This window comes from Callithrix jacchus, chromosome 19, assembly GCF_049354715.1.
Source record: "Callithrix jacchus isolate 240 chromosome 19, calJac240_pri, whole genome shotgun sequence".
In the NCBI taxonomy this organism is placed as follows: Eukaryota; Metazoa; Chordata; class Mammalia; order Primates; family Cebidae; genus Callithrix; species Callithrix jacchus.
Window position 1 is genome coordinate 39,371,042 of NC_133520.1, and position 25,162 is coordinate 39,396,203.

Sequence of the window (25,162 nt, forward strand, 5' to 3'; positions counted from 1 at the left end):
CACCCCCTTTCTTTACATTTCTTTCATTTTTACAATGCATGGTTTAGGAAGAACAGTTAGAAGCTATATTGTCAGCAGCAATTCAGACTAGTTCCCTGGGACTTTTGACTGGTTATATCAAAAGATGGATAACAGAAGGTAAGATTCTCATTTTTAACAATTAAATTATTTGGTATTTTAAAAATTATCAGTTCACAATTTGTTGTATGTTTTTCGTAGTTATTTTTATTTGGATATGATTGTAGACCCGCACACAGTAGTAAGATAGAATGGAGAGGTGCTGTACCCTTGAGCACATTTTCCCACAGTGATATGATCTGACAGATCTTTTAGAGCTGTAATCACAATCAGGGTCCCTCATGTTGCCCTTTCAGAGCCATACTGCCTCCCCTCTGCCCATCCTTAACCACTGGCAACCACGAATCTATTTTCTTTCTATAATTTTGTCATTTAAAACATATTAATAAATGGAATTATGCAGTATGTAACCTTCTGGAATTACCTTTTTTAATAAGCAAAATTCTCTAGTAATTCATCCAGATGATTGTATGCATCACTGTTACTCTTCACACATATACACACGCACACCAGACACATAATATCTGCTGTCCAGAACTATTTGAGGATAGTTTTTTTCTGAACCATTTGATTATAAGATATCACACTTTTTCAACCCACAAATATTTTGGTTTTGCTTTCTTCAGGACGTTCACTTACAAAACCACTTTGTGATCTTTAAAAAAAGAAACTCAAGAAAATCAAGACTTTATCTAATCTAGAGACCTTATTGAAATCCCAGTAATGTTCTTTATAGCAATTTAGAGCGGAGAGAGAGTTCAGAATCAGGCTTGGATTTAGTATTTTGGAAAAGAGATCCAGAGTGCTTTGTATTTGTTTTTGTAATTTCCGTTGATCTTCTACATTTTGTCACTTTGTCTTTCAAAAAATTGGCTTTGTTTTTTTTTAAAGAAATCAGTCTATAAATTTAAATTTTAAGCCACTTAGTTTGTGTGTACCAGTCTCTCCTCGTAATGAAATGACAGTTTTTACATTTTTGGTGGCAGTAGCACCTAAAGTGGTTGCTCCCTGATGAGACGCACTGAAAGGGCTACATTGGGTCGGTTTGCCTCCGTGAAGTGTTGACGTTCACTTGGTTAGGGTGCTGTGTGCCATGTTTTTCCACTGAAAATTTGGAATTCTGTCTGTAATAAATAATCTTTATTTTTTCCTTTTGTATTTACAAATAAGAACAACCAAACTCTGCTACTAATTTGCGCTTTGTTCTTGAATGGACGTGGAATAAAGTGGTTCTCACAAAAGAGGAGTTTGACAGACTATGTAAGTATTATAATTCTAGAGATAGGGCAGAATTTAATATTAAAACACTAATCTTGGTTTATGTATTAAATACGTAATTTTTAATCATTTTGACGTTGTAAACTCTTAAAATTTGAAGATGTCCCACAAGAAAATGATTTCTTTTTACATTAAAAGGAGAAAAGTAATTAATTATTTTTCTTTCTTTCTTTTTTTTTGAGACATGGTCTCATTTATTGCCCAGGCAGGAGTATAGTGGTGAGTTCATGGCTTCCTGCAGCCTTGACCTTTTGAGCCCAAGTCAGCCTCCTGCTTCAGCCTCCTGAGTCACTTGGACCACAAGCACGTGCTGCCACACCCAGCTAATTGTTGTATTTTTTGTAGAGACATGGTCTCGCTTTATTGCCCAGGCCAGGCTTGAACTTCTGGCCTCAAGTGATCCTCCTGCCTGGGCCTTTCAAAGTGTTGGCATTACAGGGCATGAGCTGCTGCATCCAACCCAAAGTAATTTTTGACCAAGATTTTGCAGCAGGTTAAACTGGCAACACGCCAATATGCCTGCCCACAGTAACGAGTTTTAGGGTCAGGACTGACTTGTCTTTTGGCCTTGGGAGTTTAATTTATTAAATATACTGATGGTGGAGTAAGGGGAAGGTGCTAGGTAACCCTCAGAAGTTTCTGTACTTACTCACTTTCTATTTAAAATACTGATAGAAATGATGAAGTTGAACGTCTGGGTAAAAATGTATTACCACTGCCCTCCACGGACAGATGTCATTTTCATCATGGCAAACCCTTTTTCTTCTTGACAGCTCTGTTAGTCTGTTGTACACTTTGATTGAATCTTGAGGTATGTCGTGAATATCAAAATCCTATCATGTCCAGTTAGTGCAAAAATCATGCTAAAAGGACTAGTAGACAGTTGTGCTGTAAGTGAAAGTACAATGTAAGTTTATTGAGATATATGTTTAGTCATTTCTGTTGTGTCATGATGAATAAGCAAATGGACTTTTGAAATCATTTGACTATAGATAGCTTTTCACAATGTAAGTTATTCTTAGTGGAGGAGTTTTAAACCAATCAAGTTTGATAGGAAGACATGGAGCTTTCTAGTATTTGTAGGCTATACTTAGGAAATTATTGGTGTGAAATAATTTAAGTGTTTCAGTAATCAGTACAATTGAATTCTGTAAGAACACTTGATAATTTAGGATCAGAGTAAAAATTTCTTTTTTTTTAAGAGGAAAATGTTTATCAGAGCTCATGATATGTTTTGTAAAAAGAAATTGAGCTCAATCAATAAATTGCATGGCTGTTACACTCTGAGCGTAATGCAGTGCTTTGGGTTTTAACATGGTCGTTCCGCTGTTTAAGCTGCTTTGATCTTTATTCCCGGTATGTTGTCTTTTTTTTTTTATTTTAAAGAAAAACTTCTAAGAATAATTAAAATAGAAAGCATAGTAAGTGCTTTAAATGTATTAGAGATTAGGCATGGTGGCTCAGGCCTGGATTCCCTGCATTTCAGGAGGCTAAGGTGAGAGGATTGCTTGAGGCCAGGAGTTCAAGACCAGCCTGAGCAACATAGCAAGACCACCCCCAACCATCTCTTCAAAAAAAGAAAAAAAAAAGTGTTGTTGTCGTTTTAATTAGCTGGGTGTGGTGGCACATGCTTGTAGTCCCAGCTCCAGTGAGCTAGGAGGAACACTTGAGCTCAGGAGTTTGAGGACAGTGAGCTGTAATCGTACCATTGCACTCCAGCCTAGGCGACAGAGAGACCCTGTCTCAAAAAAAAAAAAAGTATTAGAAGTAAAGCCAATAAGGTCAGGTGCGGTGCCTCACACCTGTAATCCCAGCACTTTGGGAGACCGAGGTCAGTGGATCAGCTGAGGTCAGGAGTTTGAGACCAGCCTGGCCAACATGGTGAAACCTCATCTCTACCAAAAATGTATAAATTAACTGGGCATGCACACCTTTAATCCCAGCTACTTGGTAGCCTGAGGCAGGAGAATTGCTGGAACCTGGTAAGGAGAAGTTGCAGTAAGCTGAGATCACACCACTCCATTCTAGCCTGGGCAACAGAGCAAGACACTATCTCCCAAAAAAAAGTAAAGCAAAATAGAATTTGATTTAAAGAAGGATTTTAGAATGAAGACAGTTGTTTTTAGATCTAGATTATTTGAGTTCATATTCTCACTCTTGACTTTTGCTAGTTTTATATTAAAAGCACTTTTTAGGTTCATTGGAGGTTTTGCCATTTCTAGCTTGTCTTTATACATCTCATAATGAATAGAGTAATTCCTTTGAGTGTTAGGAGTTTGAGAAATTTTGCATTGTGAATCTAATTTGCTTAGATTTAACATATGGAAACTTATATTTTATTCTTGAAAGGTGTGCCATTATTTGATGGTTCGTGTCATTTCATGGATCCACAAACTATACAGTCTATCCAGCAATGTTACTTGCTTCTTAGCAATCTTAATATAGTCTTGAACTGTTTTGCATCAGAAGCCCGAGAGATCACTGAGAGAGGTATGCTGTTTTATCAAATGAGTGTTTTGTTAAATTTTACTTCTTGACTTACGGAAACAAATACATTTCCTGTGACTTAGATGGATCATTATGTAAAGAGGACATTATTTCTCCAGTGCTCGGGTTTTTGTTTGTTTCTTTGTTTTAATGAAAAGCTACGGAATGTTGTTAGACGTGCCATGAGCCCGTGCTTAGATGAGCTTGGGAAATTCTGAAGTTAATGATTATTAAGGTTAATGTATTTCCAGTGAAGTTGCAAATTGTTAAATCATATGTATGGTTTTTATTCAAATAAGTCATTATAATTTTTTTCTGTTTTGCAATTTCAGAACCAAAACAAGCCAATTTCATATAAAGGCCTGTTTTGAACAGTCTGTATTAGTGATATTATGCTGGTTTGTATTAGTAAATTTGAGTTCTAGAATTAGCTAAACGGAAGTGTAGCTGAGGTTGAAGCGTATTTACCTAAACTGTCTATTTTAGGAAGTGACTTATTTATTTTAGCATTTTGAAGATTTGCTTGACATTATTTTGGACCAAAGTAAACTAGATACATCTTGAACACATATATATTACATATATAATATACATTTGTATATGTGAATTAGCAAGTGATTAATTTTGAACACTGGAGAGTCTTGATTTTTTTTTTGTAGCTAAACAACTGATGTGAACTCTTTTTTACAGGACTGATAGACTTAAGCAATAAGTTTGTGGTTTCCCACCTCATCTGTCAGTATGCACAAGTGCTGCTTTGGTTCTCTCATTCTGGGCTTTTACCAGAAGGCATAGGTAAAATACTTAATTTGTGTATGTAAATTGGAACTTTCTGAGTCTTTATGGTTTTGTTACTGTATTCTAATGCTTTGGATTTCTTTTCTTTCACCTCACTTAGCTTTTTCTCCTGTGCTTCCTTCTTTTCTTACATTCTCTCTTACTTTTTGTCTTCATCCCATGCATGATGCATGGTGCTTATACACACTTACTGGATTGAATAACATGTAGAAGGAAAGCATATTTGAGAACATGGCTCCTAAATACCAGCAATGATAGATCCATAGAACTATAGTTTCTGTAACACAATTTGCCTGTTTCCTGGTAATGGTATTTTTAATATGGTTACTAACTAATATTTATTCAATTAAATAACCTCTTATCTAATAATTTATGCCAGTACCAAGAATTAGAAAATTCTTGGTGTTTGACTTGTGCTGTATTTGTTTAGAATATAACTTCTAAAGCCTTCAGCTTCTTGGATTTCCAGGAAGCCATTAGATTTTATTTAGAAGTGCCTCTGCCACTGTACATAACTATTGATCTTATTTTTTCATAATTCTCTTAGATTTTGATTTGTAGTGAACATTTCTTGGTTTCAAATTATTATTTGTGCCTAAGGAGTAAAATTATTTAGAACCGTTTTCAGGATTTTAAGCCGGCATCCTTGTTGTTACAGACTTTCATGATAGATCATTTTCTCGCCTGTGCATCTGTAAATAAAAAGATGTAATTTAAGTAATCTTTTATTACTTAAATATAACAACCCTGTGGGTTAACTGGGGATTGCTATAACTCTAAAATAACAGTAAATATTAATACGTATTGTTGGGATATTTTGGAAATATTACCAGCTTTTTTTCCAACTCTTAAACATGTAGATGATGCTGTGCAGCTGTCAAGGTTTAGCTACGACTACGCCGCCGTTCAGAGCTACTACAGCAGCCGTCGGCAGAGCCTCGCACGCTTGGCAAGGTGCGTAAAACGTGTCCTGGAAGCCCGTCTGTAAGAAGTCAGACTTTCTCAGGACAGCGTTCATCATGCTACAGAGTGATTAAATGGGTAGAATTCTCAGTAAAGTATCAGAATTTGATACTGCCATTACTGTTTTCTTTCTTTCCTGTTTAAAAAAAGAACCCATGAATGGGCTACTTAGTTCCTTTGAAATAAAGAAGTAAAGGAATAGACGAAGAAAGAGTGGTGCTTAGAGTCTTGACCACACTTCTGGAAATAGTCTTCTTTCTCAAGTTGCCATGACAAAATTACAGAGCATACGACATTTAGAGCAGCGATTCACAGACGTCGATTCCAGGTTTCTTATACCTGAATCACCAAGTACTTTAAAGTCTGCCAGCTGTAATTCTGATGCATGGCAATTGTGGAAACCAGTGCTGTAGAATAACAGTGAACATTAGCTTGGGAGGTTGATTCGGCATATTTTAAAATCCATTTGTTATATAAGCTACAAAGTCAGTATAGAGCTAAATAAAATAATGTGTGCAGGGCACCTAGTATAGTGCCTGACTCATTGGACAATCTCAAAAGGTAGTAAGTGCTGCTGCTTTTCACAATTAGAAAAGGAAAAGACATAGGGTCGATATCTGCATGTCACATCATAGGCACTCAGTAATATATTTTTGAGTGAAGGAGTCACTGAGGATAAAAGGACAACCCAAGTGATGAAACAAACTGTAACTCTTTGACTTTGAACTTGAGTATTTTCACTGCACCGGGCTTTATACTCTATGGTAGTTTGCTTAATATGGTGAAAAATAGAATGGTCACTGGCTAGCTGGACCACATTCTCTCCTGGGATCTCACCTTGAATGACTGGCTTGCTGATGACTGAACTTGAGGCAGCTTAAGAGTTGATCTGACTAACTCTTGATGTCTCTAGTTCTCATCATGCTAACTAAGGTCCAATTCCCAATTCTCTTCTCTCTCTCTGTTTTTAGAGATAGGGTCTCATTCTGTTGCCCAGGATGGAGTGCAGCGGCATGTGTATAGCTCACTTTAACTTCGAACTCCTGGGTTCACGCAATCCTCTTTCCTCATTCTCCAGAGTAGCTAGGGCTACAGGTGCACACCTCCAGGCCCAGCTAACTTTTGTATTTTTTTTTTTTTTAGAAACTGGGCCTTGCCATGTTGCCCAGGATGGTCTCAAACTCCTGACCTTGAGCAGTCCTCCTGATCACTGGAATGACAGGCATGAGCCGCCATGCCTGGCCTCTTCTTTCTTTGATAGTCATGCTGGTCGTTTGGATATTAATTAACGGTAATATTAAGTCAGTCTTTTCCCTGATTGCAGAGGGAAGTGGAACCCCGATTGCTTGATGATCGATGGACTGGTTTCTCAGTTAGGAGAGCGAATTGAGAAGTTGTGGCAACGAGATGAAGGAGGCACAGGAAGATACCCTCCTCCTAGTCTACATGTAGGTTTGCAGTAATGTGCTCTCACTTACAGTCTACAAAGTTGGGGAGGGAGGAAACGTGCTCAGCTGTATGTCTGGCACAGACTTGGGGAAACAAGGAGCATGAATGGATGAACGACTGTATAAAATATACTGAAGTTTTTATCCCTTTGTTTTACAGGCACTACTTGATATGTATCTGTTAGACGGCGTTACTGAAGCAGCCAAACATTCTATTGTATCCTTTTAAATTTTATCCAGTGTTTATGTATTATGAAAATTATAAATTTCACAGTAGTGGAAGCCTGACATGTAAGCTCAGTTTCAAGGTTGAATTTTGGTTTTGTTTTTTTAAGAGATATTAACCCAGGATCTGTTGTTTTGGGCTCAGATGGCCTATGATTAACCTAAAATCATATGCAAAATTTTGTTTTAGATTTGTTTTTCTAGGGATAGGGTACTTGGCTTTTATCAGATTCTTAAATGCATCTAAGACACTCAAAAAGTAACAACAGTTGCCCTAAAATACTACCTTGGCAGTAACCAAATGGTCATTCTCAGTGGCGTTAACCTGTGCTGGAAATGAATACATTATCAGTTAGTGTATTAGTACCTTAGGCATCATTTGAGTCCTGTACTCTCTGTGATAACATTTTTGTGCTGATGTTACTTACATAGTCTAAAAATGTATAATCACGTTTATAGTTTATAAGCTAGTTGTTTGCTATGGCTGCCATCTTTTGCTGCATCACTAGAATTTTGCATGTATCTTTGTTTCTTGAATTTACTAAGCTACTGACTTCATAAAAATATGCTTTATGTCCTTTGTAATGCGGGTAATAAAATACTGAGAATGAAAGGAGTTGGTGTGGGACTGGTTGTACCCACATTACTAAAACTTCTCATTGCTGCCTGTCCATGATGGCTTTCTAAACACTAAAAAGAGGTCTTTCAAGTCTCTTGATGCTGCGTTTTCTTTGCTACCTATTCTAAATACATATGTAGGAGGTTTTCATTGTTTATTGTCCTTAATCCACTTTTTAAAAGACCATTTATTTTCTGCTTGATATTATGTATTCCTTTCCCAACAAAACAGATGCTTCAATTGAATCTTTCCCAACTGTATTTGCCATTTCTTGGGGCCAAGTTAAACTTATTCAGGGGTTTTGGTTAATAGATCATAATGACTATGAGGTAAGTCTATCCACTTATAGCATAAACTTTCTTGAATTACTAGAATTTTAGACAATACACATAATTTAAATTTGATATTAAAAGAGATGATACAGTCTGCTTCTAGAGGTAGTTGAAGAAGGGCTCAGTTTAAACAGCACCTTCACCAAGCACCATTTTTAAGCCAAGAATGTAAAGCTAACAGTTCAGAACCCCAGGTTTCTTACTGTTTAAAGAAGGAAACTAATAAGTAAATATTATGATAGTATAGATACAGTGATTGTTATATTGGAGATATGTTTGGGGTGTTGAGTGAACCATAGAAGGCAAGATTTGGCTTTGATCCATGCAACTTGTGATGGGAAGATCTTATAAAATAGTGTAATAGGGTCTCAAAGGTACCAGGTTTTTTATAAGGCTTTTATTTTTTAAAATAACATATAGTTATCACTCAGTATCTGTGTGGAATTGGTTCCAGGATCCAGAAACATACCAAAATTCACAGAGGCTTGTGTCTCTTGTAATAAATGGCATAGTATTTGCTTCTGTCCTGTGCACATCCTCTTGTATGCTATTGGCCCTCTGCGTTCATGGAGTCTAAATCCATGGATTCAGTCAACCACACATGAGAAATATTGAGGGGAAAATTCTATGTCTGTACTGAACATAGACACATTTTTCTTGTCATTAGTCCCTAGATGTTATAATATAACAATTATTTACATGGTATTTACATTTTGTTGGGTATTTTAAGTAATCCTTTTCAATTTTATTTATTAATTTTGAGATGGAGTCTCGTTGTGTCTCCCAGGCTTGAGTGCAGTGGTGCAATCTTGGCTCACTGCAACCTCTGCCTCCTGGGTTCAAGTGATTCTCCTGCCTCAGCCTCCAAGTAGCTGGGACTACAGGTATGCACCACCATACCTGCCTAATTTTTATGTTTTTACTAGAGTTGGGTTTCACCATGTTGGCCAGGCTGGTCTTGAACTGGCCTCAAGTGATCTGCTCACCTCAGCCTCCCACAGTGCTGGGATTATAGGCATGAGCCACCACACCTGGCCTTCTAAATTTTTCTAAAAACCTTTTCTTGTTCATTTTAAAGATGGGGTTTTGCCACATTGCCCATGCAGATTTTGAACTCCTGAGCTCAGGCAATCCGCCTGTCTTGGCCTCCCAAAGTGCAGGGATTACAGGCGTGAGCCACCATGCCCAGCCTTATTTTTTCAAATATTTTCTATCTGCATTTAGTTCAGTCTGCAGATATGGATCCTATAGATTCTGAGGGCCAACTCTATAGACCACAGATTAAAGTAGATTTTTTTCAGCTTAGATTTAAACTGATCTTACCTTGCTTTTTGTGGTTTTTAGTGCTGGGTTTAGCTACTTTGTCTCAAGGTATGGGATTATGTTTGTCTTGAACACTTTTCATGTTATTTCCAGAGTGGCTTGGATCTTTTGTTTCATCCAGCTACTGTGAAACCTTTGTCCTGGCAACACTCAAAGATTATTCAGGCATTCATGAGTCAGGGCGAGCACAGACGAGCCCTCAGGTACATTCAGACAATGAAGCCAGCAGTGTCCAGTGGTAGTGATGTTACCCTTCACCTCACTGTTTTGCTTTTTAATAGGTAAGTACATCTTTTGAAAGTATAAATTCTTTATCATATCTGTTAATAAAATGGAATTGATGAAATAGACAATATACAGTTGGCCGTTAAGTCAGTAAGGTCAGTACTTTGTATTAGTGGGTTCTGCATCAAATGCAGATTGAAAATACAGTATTCATGGGATTAAAACCTGCCTATATGGAAGGCCAGCTTTTCAGATACATGCGCTCTGCGGGACCAACTCTGAAACCTGAGTATGTGAGGATTTTGGTATCCATGGGGGTCCTGGAACTAGTTCCCTCAAGGATACTGAGGACAACTGTAGAATATTTTACTTTCATTGTGTTACTTAATATTTGTATATTTATTGGTCTTTCAGTGTTAAGAGAAACACACAACACCTTTTATCTAGAATAAGATAATTACCTTGAGTAAAAGGTGGGGTACCAAATTGAGATTTATGGTTCTCTGTGTTGCTAATGGACAGCACTGACGGTTGTCCTTCACGCACAGTTGAGGGTTTAGCTGAAAAGGAGTCAAGAATAGAGAAGAATGAAGCTACATAGAGGTGGCAAGTGGAGTTTGTGTGCAGTAATGGTACTTTGATATTTCTTTAATACTGATTGAGTATTGGAATTGCTTGTATTTGAATTCTGTCATTGCATTTGCCCCACTGCATCCTCACAGAAAGAAAATCTTAAGTCTTGATTTAAGGAAGTGTCTGGTTTCCTGTCTTTATACTTCAACCAGATTTGAGCAAGTGATATCTTTGTTTCTTCCTTTTGCAGTATTTTAATGTTCTCTAATAAGTATATTTGCCATTTACATAATGCTTATTATAGTCTCAGCTACATAGTAACTGCGACAAAGCTAAATGGCGTGATTGGAAGTACACTGGTATGGTTATTGGGTTTTCTTATGAACTAAGCTGCAGAAATTGCTTGGAACTGAAATTCCTTACTAGATTTATTTTGTACTACTTTTATTGGTTTTATTCAACCCTCTTGATCATTTTTGTATTTTTAGAAATTAGTCACTTTACCTCACTGTTATATTTGAACCAATTACCACTTCTGTGTCAGCATGCTGAAAGTTATGTTTTCTTTGTTCTCTTTGGTTAAATAGCATGTACTTCTAAGGATAAGAGGGAGAGGGTAAGATCTACAAATTTCAGGCAAAAGAAAAGTTTTGAAGTTTAATAATAGGGATTAGACAAAGAACCTTAACAGTAACGAATTAGGAAGTCCCTGTTGAAATAATCTGGCTTAGCGAAAATGTTTAGCTAGCTTAATAAATCTAGAATCAATACGGAAATTTTTTTATGAGATCAAAACTATAGTTTCCATAAGATTTACTCTAAGAACAAAATAATTTAAAGAAGCTAAATGCGATAACTGTTGTATTCAACAGGGGTTAAGAGTTTAGTACTGTGTTGGAAACCAACATACACATTTTTTTCGGTTACATGTACCTCACACTCTTTAGTGACGTTAAACAGTTGGCACTTAATCACTAATACATGAGAAGGGCAGGTGTTGGAACTTGGGAAGAAACATCTTTGGAAGGTTGCTGATTTTTTTCTTCTTTTGATTTCAAGTGTCCTCCTTCAATTACCAGAGCATGTTACCCTGACACGCCAGGTTCTCATTTCCTTTCCCTTAGCCATATAGTTAACAAGCACTACTAGTTTAATTTCTAAACCTTATTTCTCTCAAGTTGGAAAAAGTCTCAATTATCCAGTCCCCAGAAAACTAGAACATTATGGCTCCTATATATTAAAGAAAGAAAGAAAAACCACTCGGAATGCTATTTGTGAGATAGCTTGTGTTCAGATTTAAGAAATGTTTTAAAATAATTACAAGTCCTGATAAGAGAGAAGACTAAGAAGTCAGAGAACACTGTTGAAAGTGAAGGTGCCAGTTTTTATTGAAACATCTTAGGAGAAAGCTGCTTTAATATTTGAACTGATAGTTTTGCAAAAGGCAGCCATGTTGATTGCCCAGGAGATATGTAACAACATACTTTACACTTCACTTTTATCAGAAGGAAGCAAATAAGAAAACAAGCTGATTTACAGGGACTTACTCAAGAAAGCAGAGTTTCCGAGTATGTCCTGTTGTCATACATGATCACCTAATTTGTTGAGATACCTGCATCTCTAGTCCAACAGTGCTTAATCAGTACATCCTCGAACCATGGAGAGAGGCTACATTTGGGAAATTTGAACTAAAAGAGAGATTAGGCTGCATAGTAGTCTAACACCGAAATGATTTGATTGCATAGAGTTGAAATGGCTGAAACAGTTTTAATATTTGAACCATCAAACAGTAACACTCTCCCGACTCACCCTGTGCTAGTGAGGTTTTGCCCTGTTTTTGATTAATTTATGTTAGTCAAATTGTTTATTAATTTGCACCCTTACAAATAATGTTACTGAAACAGCCACTTACTGTAGTAAAGATCTTAAGAGCAAAATGTTTGGAGTCAAATAGATTTGAATTTAAATTGTGCCGCTTTCTGAAATATGATCAAAAGCAGTTCAGTTATCCTCTCTGAGCCTGAGTTTCCTCATTAAGAACATCTTTGCATTTCTCTGAAACTTCGTACTGGTAGCTTTTCAATTTTATGAACTATATGTACAGACATACTATCACAACTGGCGTGGCTGTTTTACTTGAAAATTAACCACAATGCACTGACAGTGACCGACTTAGAAATGAAGCCTGTAGACAGTTCAGCTACTGGCATTGATTGTTCAGTCTTGGGGTCATAAATGTATGAGAAAGCTGAAACATGCTTGTATAGGCATAATTGTTTTTCCTTTCTATGGTATGTGGGTTTATTTTGCTGTGCTTTTCACTCAAGTTGTACAGTTGCTTCATTTTCAGCCTTTTTCTTAGTAACATAAAAATACAAACCTGAATGTCCTGCATAGCACCTTAGCAGCATCCCACAATTCTAAATATTTTTAAATTTTCATTGTGGTTATTTTCCCTATGTATGATTTAGAAGTTTTTATTTACAAATAATGGGTTTTAAAAATTATTGTGCTGATGGCTTCTAAGTTGTATTGTAATCCCATTATATGAACCACATGGTACTTGACCTTTGAAATTTGCTAAGACTTGATCTATTTAAAAGTAACAATAACAAATGGCTAGGCATAGTGACTCCATAGCTATAATCCCAGCACTTTGGGAGGCCAAGGTAGAAGGATCACTTAAGCTCGGGAGTTCAGGACCAGGCTGGGCAACATAGGGAGACCCTGCCTCTATTTAAAAAATATATATATTTTTTTTAAGACTTGCTTTACCCACTAATAAGTATTCAGTGTATTCTCCATTTAATAGGTGAAATGTCAAATGTGTTTGTCCCAGTGATCAGGTTTGTTTGTTGCATGATTTTAATCTTTCTGTGTCCCTAATAATTGTTTCCCTGGTCTGTTTTGTAAGTTACTAAGAAAAGTATGCGAAGTTGCTGACACTAATGATGGGTGTGTCGGTTCCTCACAGTATTCCTAGCATTTTGTATTTTGAATATTAGGTACATAAGTGTTTTAAATTGTTTTTTTTTTTAAATGACCTTTAAAATTACTATATGGTAACCTTCTTTATCATGAATAATTGTTAATGTAGCTACACAAACAATGTTTTTATTTATATCCTGTGTATATCTTTTCCCAGTCTTTCTACTTTACTCCAGTCACTAGAAATCAGTGGCTGCTTGTTTACCTCTCTTAAATGTCTCTCTTTCTTATGGTCTCCATCATACGTTTCATAATACATGACTGTATGTGGTCTAGCCAGTTTAGAGAGTTTGTCACAGGATGGTTTTTCAGTCTGTTTTTGCTGTATTGCCAAGAACCCTCATGCCTTCCTTATTAAAATGACTTCCTTATCTTTTACTGCCAGCATGCTGGCCTGGCCTGTCGTCATTGAAATACTTTTCTTACTGTTCTTCCTAGCATTATTATTCTGTAGGAAGCCTGAGAATAGCGAGAGTTTGGAGACTTTGTTTTTACTTTTGTAAGTGTTAGAAATGGATTTCTGGAAGTTTAAAGTGTTTTCCTGCTATGGGGGAAACTGGGAAAGAACATTATCATTTGTCATTTGTTGTTAAAAATACTCTCTATACTATTATCAAATTAATATTTGGTAAATCATAAAGTAAGTTTATCTTACTCCTGCTAGCATGTCTAACCAGCTGGGAGTAGGTATCACAGTTTACAGTGGAAAGTTTTAAAAACATATGTCTATAGGCTCAGGGAGAGACATGGAGTATTATTTGTTTTTGATAAGAACATGATAGGCGTCAATGTTTAAGAGGTAAGAATGATGATACTCCCAACTTCTTAAGTTTCCTCCTGGTAACCAATAGTGTGAATAATTTCTAGTGTATTCTTCCTAAGATCTTCTAAACAAATGTTAACAAATGCCTATATGTTGTTTCTTTCCCCCTACACCCTTAAAAAAAAAAAAGCCCAGCAAACTGTATACCCTTCTGCAATATACTTTTTCACTTAATTTAGTTTGGTACTAATTTTAGAATTTATACATAAAGTATTTCCTTTTTAACTATCACATAGTAGTTCATTATTTGGATGGATGTGCCATTATGTTTTTAATTCTTTTTTTTTTTGGCAGGGTTGTGGGAAAAGAGTCTCACTTTGCCACCCAGGCTGGAGTGTAGTGGAGTGATTTCAGCTCACTGCAGCCTCTGCCTTCCAGGTTCAAGTGATTCTCCTGCCTCAGCCTCCCAAGTAGCTGGGATTACAGGCGCCTGCCTCTAATCATTGTTGTATTTTTAGTAGAGATGAGGTTTCGCCATGTTGGCCAGGCTGGCTTCGAACTCCTGACCTCAGGTGATCCACCTGCCTCGGCCTCCCAACATGCTGAGATTACAAGCTTGAGCCACCACACCTGGCCCTATTATTAATAGTTCTCTCTAATGAACATTTAGGTTGTTGCAAACTTTTGCCATTTTAAACAATGCTATGATGAGTAACCACACATATTGCACATGCACTAATTTGTAGAATAAACTCCTAGGGTGAAAGGATATTTGCCCTTGTAATTTTGGTGTTGTAATTTTGACAGGGCAAATTGCCCTCCATCAGGGTTATGCCAGCATAATTTCCTCTCAATTACCATGTGCTCTGTCTTTTATCAACACAGTATACCAGATATTTTTTGTCTCTTCATCTCATAGGTGAAAATGGTAGTTTTAATATGTTTAGTCTCACTATAATAATAGAATGTATCTTTCTTAACTGTTTCTTTTGTGACCTGCCCATTAAAATCTTTGACTTCTTTTTTTTTCTGTGTTAGGGTTCTTCTTACTGATTTATAGAGCTTTGTATACATTAGGGAAATCAACCTCGTGGGATTTAATGATGAAATGCTCATCTGACCCTCTTTTTCTTTATACAAAAATGTTCGGCTTTTATGTTTCTAGATTTTGGTTTAGGAATCAGTTACTGTATTTCTGTGCATGTGAACACACAGATGAACACTTTTCCACACTCAAATCACAGCGACTCCACCGTCATGCTTGTTCTGGTGGGAAGAGACGTACAAGGCAATTTCAGATGTAAATTTTTAGGGAATACCGCTATGCATTGTACTTCCTTGATTGTTGGTCTGTATAGGACCTGTGGAATATGTGAGAATATTCTAGTCCCAAAACAACAAAATTAACAGATGGCCCTGACCTCCCAACAGTGGGTGCCATTGCTTCCCTGAGTACCTTTGTATTCACAGGAAGTCTAGGGCAGTGCAATCTTACTGCTTTTTACTCTGCCTTGGAAGTTGTCAGCTTCTCCACAAAATTTTAACTGCCAGATTGATCATTACCATTCTTAGTGTATATCTTCAGAACTCTTTCTTTTCTATTTAAAAATATGTAGAAACAGAAATTTTATTGGTTAATTTTTTAAACTGTCACTTTCACATGGTTTTTAACTTGCTTTTTTAAAAACTTTATAATTTTTCAAGTTAATATATATTTTCCTCATGCAGGGCTACATCATAACTCATTGTTTCACTGCATATTCTTTCTTTTTTTTTTTTTTTTGAGACAGAATCTGGCTCTGTCACCCAGGCTGGAGTGCAGTGGCATGATCATAGTTCACTATAGCCTTGACCTCCTAGGATCAAGCAATTTCCCTGCCTGAACCTCCTGAGTAGCAGGGACTACAGGCACACACCACCATGCCTGGCACAATATGCTTGTTTCCACCTGTAGGTCTCAGTCCTTTCCACGCTTCTCACACTCTTTGTATTTTTTTGTAGTCAGGGTCTTGCCTTGTTGCCCAGGCTGGTCTTGAACTCCTAGGCTCAAGTGATCTGCCTGCCCTGACCTCCCAAAGTGTTTAGATTACAGGCATGAGCAACCATGCCTGGCCCTCACTGTATATTCTTATACTTAATCTTTATGCAATTTTGCTGGTAGTTCTGTAGATTATATTCTTTGTATTGGGATTGTTGGGCCATGGCTTATATGTAATTATAATTTTCATAGATATGCTCAAGTGAACCTTCAAAACAGCCCTGTCGGTGGGGTATGAGTTGAACACTGACATTTAAAAAAAAAAGGAAAAGCTCCTACCTGATTCTGGGAGACATCTGTGTAAGAAATGCTCCTTCATTTAAGTGATCTAATTGCCCACAAAAGGATGTCTCAGCACCTCCGCCTGGTGCTAAGACTGCCAAATTCGCCCCAAGTTCTCCAGTCAAAGTTTGCTGCAGATCAACCAGAAAACATCTTCTGCTCCTAAGCTGTGCACTTCACTTCCTCTTGAACACAGTATGCCTGTTTGCGCCTGTAGGTCAGTCTCGTCCACACGCTTCTCACTGAGTGTCGCTTTAAAAGCTTGACGTTCCTCCCCATGCCAATCATTCGGCTCTATCCAGGCCACATTAGTTTTTTGTCTTGAATTTGTGTGTACTTTTCCTTGCTTTTTTTATGTTTTATATGTAAAGAGCAGCATAAAATTCTTTAGACAGGTCATCTTACTTTACAAAGTATCCTTGAGATTCTACATGTAGATTACATGTTTTGAACATTTAAATAACTTTTCTAAACCTGAACTTGAATAAATACTGCTTTCAGGTGCATGGTTGAGGCCTGGAGTTTTCTGCGGCAACATTGTAATAGGTTGAACATAGAGGAGTTACTAAAGCACATGTATGAAGTCTGTCAGGAAATGGGCTTAATGGAAGATTTACTGAAGTTACCATTTACAGACACTGAGCAGGTAATTACTTATCAATGTAAACTTGTCAGAAATTCAGCATGAATTGATCGTTTACGATCTGTTTTGTTCTTTTTAGGAATGTTTAGTGAATTTTTTGCAGTCCAGTGCCAGTGTTGAGAATCATGAATTCCTTTTAGTTCACCATTTGCAGCGTGCCAATTATGTGCCTGCCTTGAAGCTGAACCAAACTCTGAAGATGAATGTTATGGTATGATTGAAGTTGTCTTATTATGGGGGACAGGAGAATAAGGAAAGCTGGAGACTTGGTTTGTTGTATAAGAGCTTACGATGGTTTGGTGATCACTGTGCCTCACATTACCTTGAACTTGCAGAATCCTCTTCATCTCTGTAGCAGAATTGGGAACAGGGTATCACTACCTAATTCTTTTATGTATGCCATTTATGTTCTGATGTCTGCCTACAATATTGCCCTTTCACTCAGGGAAAATGAAGACGTAGAGGCCAGCAGTGGGAATATACAGTACAAAGATGATTGTGTAGGAGGGAGGACGTAGAGGTCAGCAGTGGGACTTACACAGTACAAAGATCGTTGACTTCACGGGTCAGACTAATTCTTCATTTTCTCTGTGTGCTTGGGACACACTCTAAGTCTTGGTTTCATCAACGGTAAAATGATAAAATCTCCTTGTGAGGTTGTTTTGAGGATGCACAGAGATGTGTGTGAAGTAGAATGTTGCCTGACAAGTGTGGATGCTTAATACATGATAATCATTGTTTTTATTAGTTGGGAAGAATCAAGGCTTGGTAGTAGAGAGTGGGGATTTATTGATGGGTGAGATTGATAAAACCGTTAGATATGTGTGGATGAAGTTACTGGTTTGGAAGAGTGGATATGTAGGTAGGAAGATATTTTTGGATATTCATAATTTTGTTTTAAATGGTAAATATAGAATTATAGCACCTAACATTTTGAAGGTTAAATTTTTTTTTTTTTTTTACCAATTTTGATATGTTTAATAGAATGATCGTGATCCTCGTTTGCGGGAGAGATCACTGGCTCGAAATTCTATTTTAGACCAGTATGGAAAAATCCTTCCTAGAGTCCATCGAAAATTAGCCATGGAACGAGCTAAGCCTTATCATCTGTCAGCATCATCAGCTTTTCGATTAGGTAAGAATTTCATTGGAGAATATTATAATCTATTGGACCAAAAAAGTTATTGAATGATTACTTTTCTGAAAGCACCCTAAATTTAGCTCACTTTTGCTAATATGTAGCCAAGGTATGCCCTGGTGATACTGCTGCTTTGGTTCCAGACCTCTGCAGTAAAGTGAGTATCATGGTAAAGCTAGTCTTCTGAAGTTTCAGTTTTCCGTTGCATAATATTTACACTGTACTTTTAAGTATGCTAGCATTCTTCCCAAAACAAGTGGACATACATAATTTTGAAACGCATTATTGCTACAGAATACTAACGATCATCTGAGCCTTCTATGAGTGGTAATCTTTTTGCTGATGGAGGGTCTTGTCTCAGTGTTGATGGGTGCTGACTGATCGGGATGGTGATTACTGAAGGTTGAGTCGGCTGTGACAGTTTCTTAACGATGACGCAATGAAGTTTGCCGCATCAGTGTACTCTTCCTTTCACTCAGGTTTCTCTGTTGCATGTGATACTGTTTGATAGCATTTTACCCGTAATAGAACTGCTTTTAAAAGGAGTCAGTCCTCTCAAACCCTGCCTCTGCCCTGTCATTTTAAGTTTATGTAATATATTAAATGCCTGGTGAGGAACAAACTACTCTACAAGAAGGCAGATTTGGATCAATCGGATTTTTATTATTTGGCTTCTGAGTTAGGAGGACAACACAGGCAGAGTCATAAAAAGGACTGAACGGTAAAGGGAGGAGGAGTTTATTTTTTATATGGTGATTTATAACCAGTTAAGATTCTTTTCTTTGACAGAAGAATAATGAGTATAGAGAGTTCTATAAGGAAGGAAGTTTGAATATATCAAGAGTATGGCAAGGGCACACTTTACTTACATTTGATATCCCTTCCCCAGAAGAGAAGCTTGAGATCAGAGACTAGGTTATAGGAATGAGTTGAACCTAGTAGAGCCTGGTCTGAGGGCTGTGGTGCAGGCTTCACTCAGGAATGATGCCTTTTAGGGTCTGAGCCCCTGAAATTTAAGAGAAGAGGGAGTGGTTAATAGTACATGGTCCAAACAGGGTTTTGTTAGTCTGGAGGTAATTTGGATTTTTGAGTCTTAGGATGAACCCAGTCTCTAGGTTAATATGGGTGAAGGTTAACCTCAGGGGAACTAGAAGATTGTGGTTTCACATATTTTGAGTTTGTGTTCCCTTTTTAAAATCTGCAACGTTTTGCTGCCCTCTCAGTCCCAGCAGCAGTGCCTGTCAGAGGTTTGAGCATGCCAGGGCAACTAGCAGGTTGAAGTGTTTGGATGCTGTTAAGTCTTTTTGTCTGTCTTCTCCTGGCGTGCCACCCCAACTGGACAGCTTGGGTTAGTGGAGTCATAAGGGAGCCCGAGCTGAGTATTTGTACAACCTGGAGACACCTGTTAGATCCTTGGTCTGTTTTATCTCTTAGATCTGGTATCTTTATTACCTTAATTAATTGCGTAAGGTGTTTTTGTTTTGTTTTTTACCATAATGTGATGATCTGTGGCCATATTTAGTTATAGCCTGCCCTAGGTTTTTTTGGCATTAATAGTTCATCCTTCTGAATCCAAATTTGGAAAATACCCTTCCCATTTGGCTTTAATTCCTGAGGTGAACACTGAGGCTGGTACTTGTGGAGTAGGAAGTCTGGGATCAGGGTCATTTGTAAAGTTTATATGTTTGTGTTGTCTTTTTAGTAGTTATGTCTGTTAGGTTATTTTTTTAAAATCACTTCAGAATTTTTTATTTTCTTGGTGACCCTGGTAGTAGACCACCGTGACCCTTTTAGGTAAGTACTGCCTCCAATAGCTGTAATGTTTTCAATATGGTTAACCTCATTGTCTGCAGTCAGGAGGCCTGTTTAAAGAAATGCACTGTAGGCATGGGTTGCAGAGAACGCTTACTTAGAGTCTGTGTGGACGTGTCGGCCTTGGCCTGTCCTGAAGACGAGGCTCTGTCTAGGCAGGGATCGCAGAGGTAGCTGTGGAATAGGCAGTCTGGGATCAGGGTCATTTGTAAAGTTCACATTGTGTTGTATCATGTTGGAGTATCCTCAGCTCCATGTGAGCTTGTTTCTCTTGGCCCCTTTCTGTGATGTTACTCTAATTTACGAACAAAAGGCTTTAATAACTTCAGAGTTCTGAAAGAGTTTGTTTTTTAGGGCCTTCAGACTAGAGTATATTTTATCAGTAGTGGTTTAAGTATCTGTGTGGGAGAGTTCCTGGGAGGTGGGCAGGAACGTGGCAGGGCTAGGCTCTGGCACACTTTGATATGGATACTTCGGCTGCCTCTCAGTTTTACTTTGTATTGTAACATCCTCCCATCGGGAAGCCAGTGATGCCTCTGTTTTTAGTTTTATCTCTGGGTAACTGATTAAGGACCTAGACCATTAATGTCTGACTCAAGGTTCGCTTTTTAAGCTTTTCTCATTAATAGGCAAGTTGTAACCACTATCCTAAGACATGGGGGCCACTTCTTGGCTACCATGTCAAGTTGGTTAGAAAAATGGAGCCACCACCCTTTTTAGTGGTCCTAGCATTTGGGTAAGTACGCCCCTGGCTATTCCCTGCCTTCTTTGGTACGGATAAGTCAAAAGGTTTAGCCAAATTAGGCACGCTGCGGTGGGAAGCAGCAGTCACTTTTTGTTCGCTTGGTTAGTTGTGTTTAGTTTTTTGAAGGCCCAGTTGTATTGTTTCTCTTACTTAAAAGGGTCTGACTCTACCTCTTATAGCTTTTTATAAAAAAAGCTTTGTTAAAATACCCAAATTGGGAATTTATATATGATAGAATCCTGCCATTTTCAAGAATTTATGTAACTTTTTTTGGTTCTGAAGAGGAGGTATTTGATATATAGCCATTTTCCTGTCCTGGGAAAGAAACCTTTGTCCCTGAGAAATTAAATAGCCTAGGGCCTTTTTTTTTTTGAGGTCTTCTACCCACTTTCAACTGGAAAGTTTAGGGTACAGTATTTTTATTAGATTCCTCTTTAGAGGGGCTAGTAATTAAAATATCACCTACATATTATACTTTCTCTTTTAAATTAAAATTTCTATAATCCCTGGAGACCCTCCCTGTCTGTTTTCACCTTATTTCAACACTGTAGATTCCATCTCAAGAAACCACTTGTTTGCGTATCCATAAGAAGCAATTCCTCATTTATCCATGTTTTATCATGAGATTACAGCAGTTCATCGCATCTTTAGTTTCCTTTTTGGTTTTTCTTTTTAAGAGACAAGGTCTTGGTCCGCCCCCCATGTTCTAGTACAATGGCGTGAGCATAGCTCATTGTAGCCTTGGCCTCCTGAGCGCAAGAGATCCTCCTACCTCAGCCTTCCAAGTGGCTGAGACTACAGGTCTGTGCCACCATGCCTGGCTAATTATTTTTTGTAGAGATGGCCTCTTGTTGCCCAGGCTGTTCTCAAACTCATGGCCTCAAGTGATCCTCCCACCTTGGCCTCCAAAAGTACTGGGATTACAGGCATGAGCCATCATGCCTGACCCAGGCTCTACTTCTCATTCTAGTTCTCTCGCTACGCCCATCATACCTGCAGTCGTTGTCTCCACTGAAGTCTTAAAGCCCTCAGAGTTACTCATGAGAGATGGAATCACCTTTTTCCAAACTCTTCTTAATGTGGATAGTTTGACCTCCTCCTGTGAATGATGAATATTCTGAATGGCATCTAAAATGGTGAATCCTTTCCAGGTTTTCAGAGGACTCTGCTTAGATCTCTCAGAGGAGTCACTGTCTGTGACAGCTGTAGCTTTTTGAAGTGTATTTCTTAAATTATGCCTTGAAAATTGAGATACTCTGATCCATGGGTTACAGAATGGATGTTGTGTTAGCAGGCATGAAAACAGCATTCATCTCCCTGTCATCAGAGCTCCTGGGTGACCAGGTGCATTGTCAATGAGCAGTAATATTTGAAAAGACTTTTTTTTCCTAAGCATTTCTCAACAATAGGCTTAAAATATTCAGTAAACTATGCCCTCAACAGATGTGTTGTCATCTAGGCTTTTTCCTTTGATAGAGGACAGGCATAGATTTCACATAATTCTTAAGGGCTTTAGGATTTTTGGAATGGTAAATAATCTTCCATTTAAAGTCATCGACTACATTAACCCCTAACAACAGAGTCACCCTGTCCTTTGAAGCCAGGAGTTGACTTCTCCACCCTAACTCTGAAAGTCCTAGATGGCATCTTACTGAATAGAAGGCTGCCTGATCCACACTGAAATGTGTTGAGTAGCGTAGCCGCCTTCATCAGTCATCTCAGCTGGATCCTCCGGGTCACTTCGTTCAGCTTCTCCACAGCACTTGCTGCTTCGCCTTGCGCTCTTATGTTATAGAGACTTCTTTCCCTGAACTCCCCGAGCCACACTCTGCTAACTGCAGACTTGTCTACTGTTGCTTCCTCACCTGTCAGCTTTCGTAGAACTGAAGACCATTAAGACTTTGCTTTGGATTAGGTTTTCTTTTTAAGACAGAGTCTCCCTCCGTGGCCAGGGTTGGACTGCAGTGATAATCATTGCTCACTGCAGCCTCAAACTCCTGGGTTCGAATGATCTTCCTGCCTCAGTCTCCCAACTGTCTGGTGCTACAGGCATGGGCCACAGCACCCGGATAGGTTTTGTTTTTGCCCCCTGCCACCGTGGTCTTGAACTCCTCCTGGGCTCAAGTGATCCACTCGCCTTGGCCTCCCAAAGTGCTGGGATTACAAGCATGAGCCACCATGTCTGGCCTAGATTAAGTCTTGGCTGAAGGGAATGTTGTAGCTGGTTTGATCTCACTATGTTGCCTGGGCTACTCTCAAACTCCTGGTCTCAAGTGATCCTCTTGCCTCAGCCTCCTAAGGAGCTGGGACTACAGGCATACACCACTGCACCCACCTTGGTTTGATCTTCAGTCCAGAGCACTACAGCTTTCTCCATTGCAGCAGTAAGGCTGTTTTGCTTTCTTACCATTCATTTGTTCACTGAAGTAGCACTATTTAATTTCCTTCAGGTTGTTTTTTGCATTTACAACTTGGCTAACTGGCATGAGAGGTCTGGCTTTTGATTTAAAGTCATATACATGTGACTCTCCTTTCACATTGAATACTTGAGGTCTTTGTAGGACTATTAGTTGACCTAGTTTGGATATTGTTGGTCTCAGGGAATAAGGGAGGTCCTCCAGGAAAGGGAGAAACACAGGGTAACAGCTCATCAGTGGGAATGGCTAGTTGGTGAAGCAGTGGAACACACACATTTATTAAGTTTGCTGCCTTACATGGGTGCATTTTGTGGCTTCTCAATACAATTACAGTAGTAGCATATCAGGCAGAGCGCGGTGGCTCACGCCTGTAATCCCAGCACTTTGGGAAGCCGGAAGCCAAGGCAGGCGGATCACCTGAGGTCAGGAATTCAGGACCAGCCTGGCCAACATGGTGAAACCCCATCTCTACTAAAGATGCAAAAATTAGCCAGGTGAGGTGGTGGCAGGCGCCTGTAATCCCAGCTCCTTGGGAGGCTGAGGCAGGAGAATGGCTCGAACCTGGGAGGCAGAGGTTGCAGTGAGCTGAGATAGCACCATTGCACTCCAGCCTGGGGATACAATAGGGAGACTTCATCTCAAAAAAAGAAAAAGCAGTACTATCAAAGATCATTGATGACAGTTTGCTCTAACAGATAAAATAATTAAGTTTGAAATATGAAAATTACTGAAAGACACAAAGTCAAGTACATGCTGTTGGAAAAATGGTGCCAGCAGACTTGCTGAACACAAGGTTGCCACAGACCTTCAGTTTGTTTAAAAAAACAAAACTCAGCCAGGTGCAGTGGCTCATACCTATAATCCCAGCACTTTGGGATGCTGAGGTGGGCGGATCACGAGGTCTAGAGATCGAGATCATCCTGGCCAACATAGTGAAACCCCATCTCTAGTAACATAAAAAATTAGCTGGGCGTGGTGGTAGGTGCCTGTAGTCCCAGCTACTCGGGAGGCTGAGGCAGGAGAATCACTTGAACGTGGGAGGCGGAGGTTGCAGTGAGCCGAGATCATGCCACTACACTCCGGCCTGGCAAAAGAGGAAGACTGTCTCAAAAAAAAAAAAAAAAAAAAACAGCAAAGCACAAGAAAATGAGGTAGACCTGTATTTTTTTTTTTGGTTTTGGTTTTGGTTTTGTTTTGTTTTGAGATGGAGTTTCGCTGTTGTTACACAGGCTGGAGTGCAATGGCACGATCTCGGCTCACCACAACCTCCGCCTCCTGGGTTCAAGCAATTCTCCTGCCTCAGCCTCCTGAGTAGCTGGGACACACAGGCGCGCGCACCACCATGCCCAGCTAATTTTTGTATTTTTAGTAGAGACGGGGTTTCACCTTGTTGACCAGAATGGTCTCGATCTCTTGACCTCGTGATCCACCCGCCTCGGCCTCCCAAAGTGCTGGGATTATAGGTGTGAGCCACTGCACCTGGCCGGGGATTCCCCCCTCCCCAGATGGAGTTTTGCTCTTGTAATATGCTTTTATTAAAATCTTGTTAGAGATGCAGTTCATTCTTCCATTCTTCATTTTACAGTTTCTAGACCCAAACCATTATCGGCAGTTCCAAAGCAAGTTGTAACAGGAACTGTGTTGACAAGATCTGTTTTCATCAACAATGTGTTATCTAAAATTGGAGAAGTTTGGGCAAGCAAAGAACCTATAAATAGCATCACACCTTCCATTAGGTATGTTTTTCTTACACCTTCAATGGTCATCCTGCTTGTTAACTGGACAATCAACAGCATTCATCAACAATCCACTCCCATTGCCTACGTTTATTAATGTATGTTAAAAAGAAAAACTATGTTGGCCGTGTTTCTTAGAAGAACTTTTTAAAACCTTTAAAAGTGACATGTTCATTGTTAATGTAAAAACCTAAAAATCCTTTGTTCTCCCATCTCATCCACTTTGTATCAGTGCTCTTTGTGATACATTA

The 25,162-nt window shown here is 38.7% G+C and overlaps 1 protein-coding gene across 5 annotated transcripts in view; it reads left to right on the forward strand.

Annotated features, from left to right (window-relative positions):
• The window catches only part of AHCTF1 (AT-hook containing transcription factor 1), an 84,345-nt gene that overhangs the window by 30,178 nt on the left and 29,005 nt on the right, over window positions 1-25,162 (forward strand). For all 5 annotated transcript variants that reach the window (XM_008985681.5, XM_078357165.1, XM_078357166.1 and 2 more), the window contains exons 13-25: window positions 48-138; window positions 1,249-1,338; window positions 3,706-3,846; window positions 4,534-4,638; window positions 5,502-5,595; window positions 6,929-7,052; window positions 7,213-7,269; window positions 8,079-8,225; window positions 9,645-9,832; window positions 16,922-17,066; window positions 17,143-17,274; window positions 18,048-18,198; window positions 24,761-24,911. In XM_008985681.5, coding sequence (XP_008983929.4) covers window positions 48-138; window positions 1,249-1,338; window positions 3,706-3,846; window positions 4,534-4,638; window positions 5,502-5,595; window positions 6,929-7,052; window positions 7,213-7,269; window positions 8,079-8,225; window positions 9,645-9,832; window positions 16,922-17,066; window positions 17,143-17,274; window positions 18,048-18,198; window positions 24,761-24,911 — 1,616 coding nt within the window. The remainder of the gene's footprint in view (window positions 1-47; window positions 139-1,248; window positions 1,339-3,705; window positions 3,847-4,533; window positions 4,639-5,501; window positions 5,596-6,928; window positions 7,053-7,212; window positions 7,270-8,078; window positions 8,226-9,644; window positions 9,833-16,921; window positions 17,067-17,142; window positions 17,275-18,047; window positions 18,199-24,760; window positions 24,912-25,162) is intronic.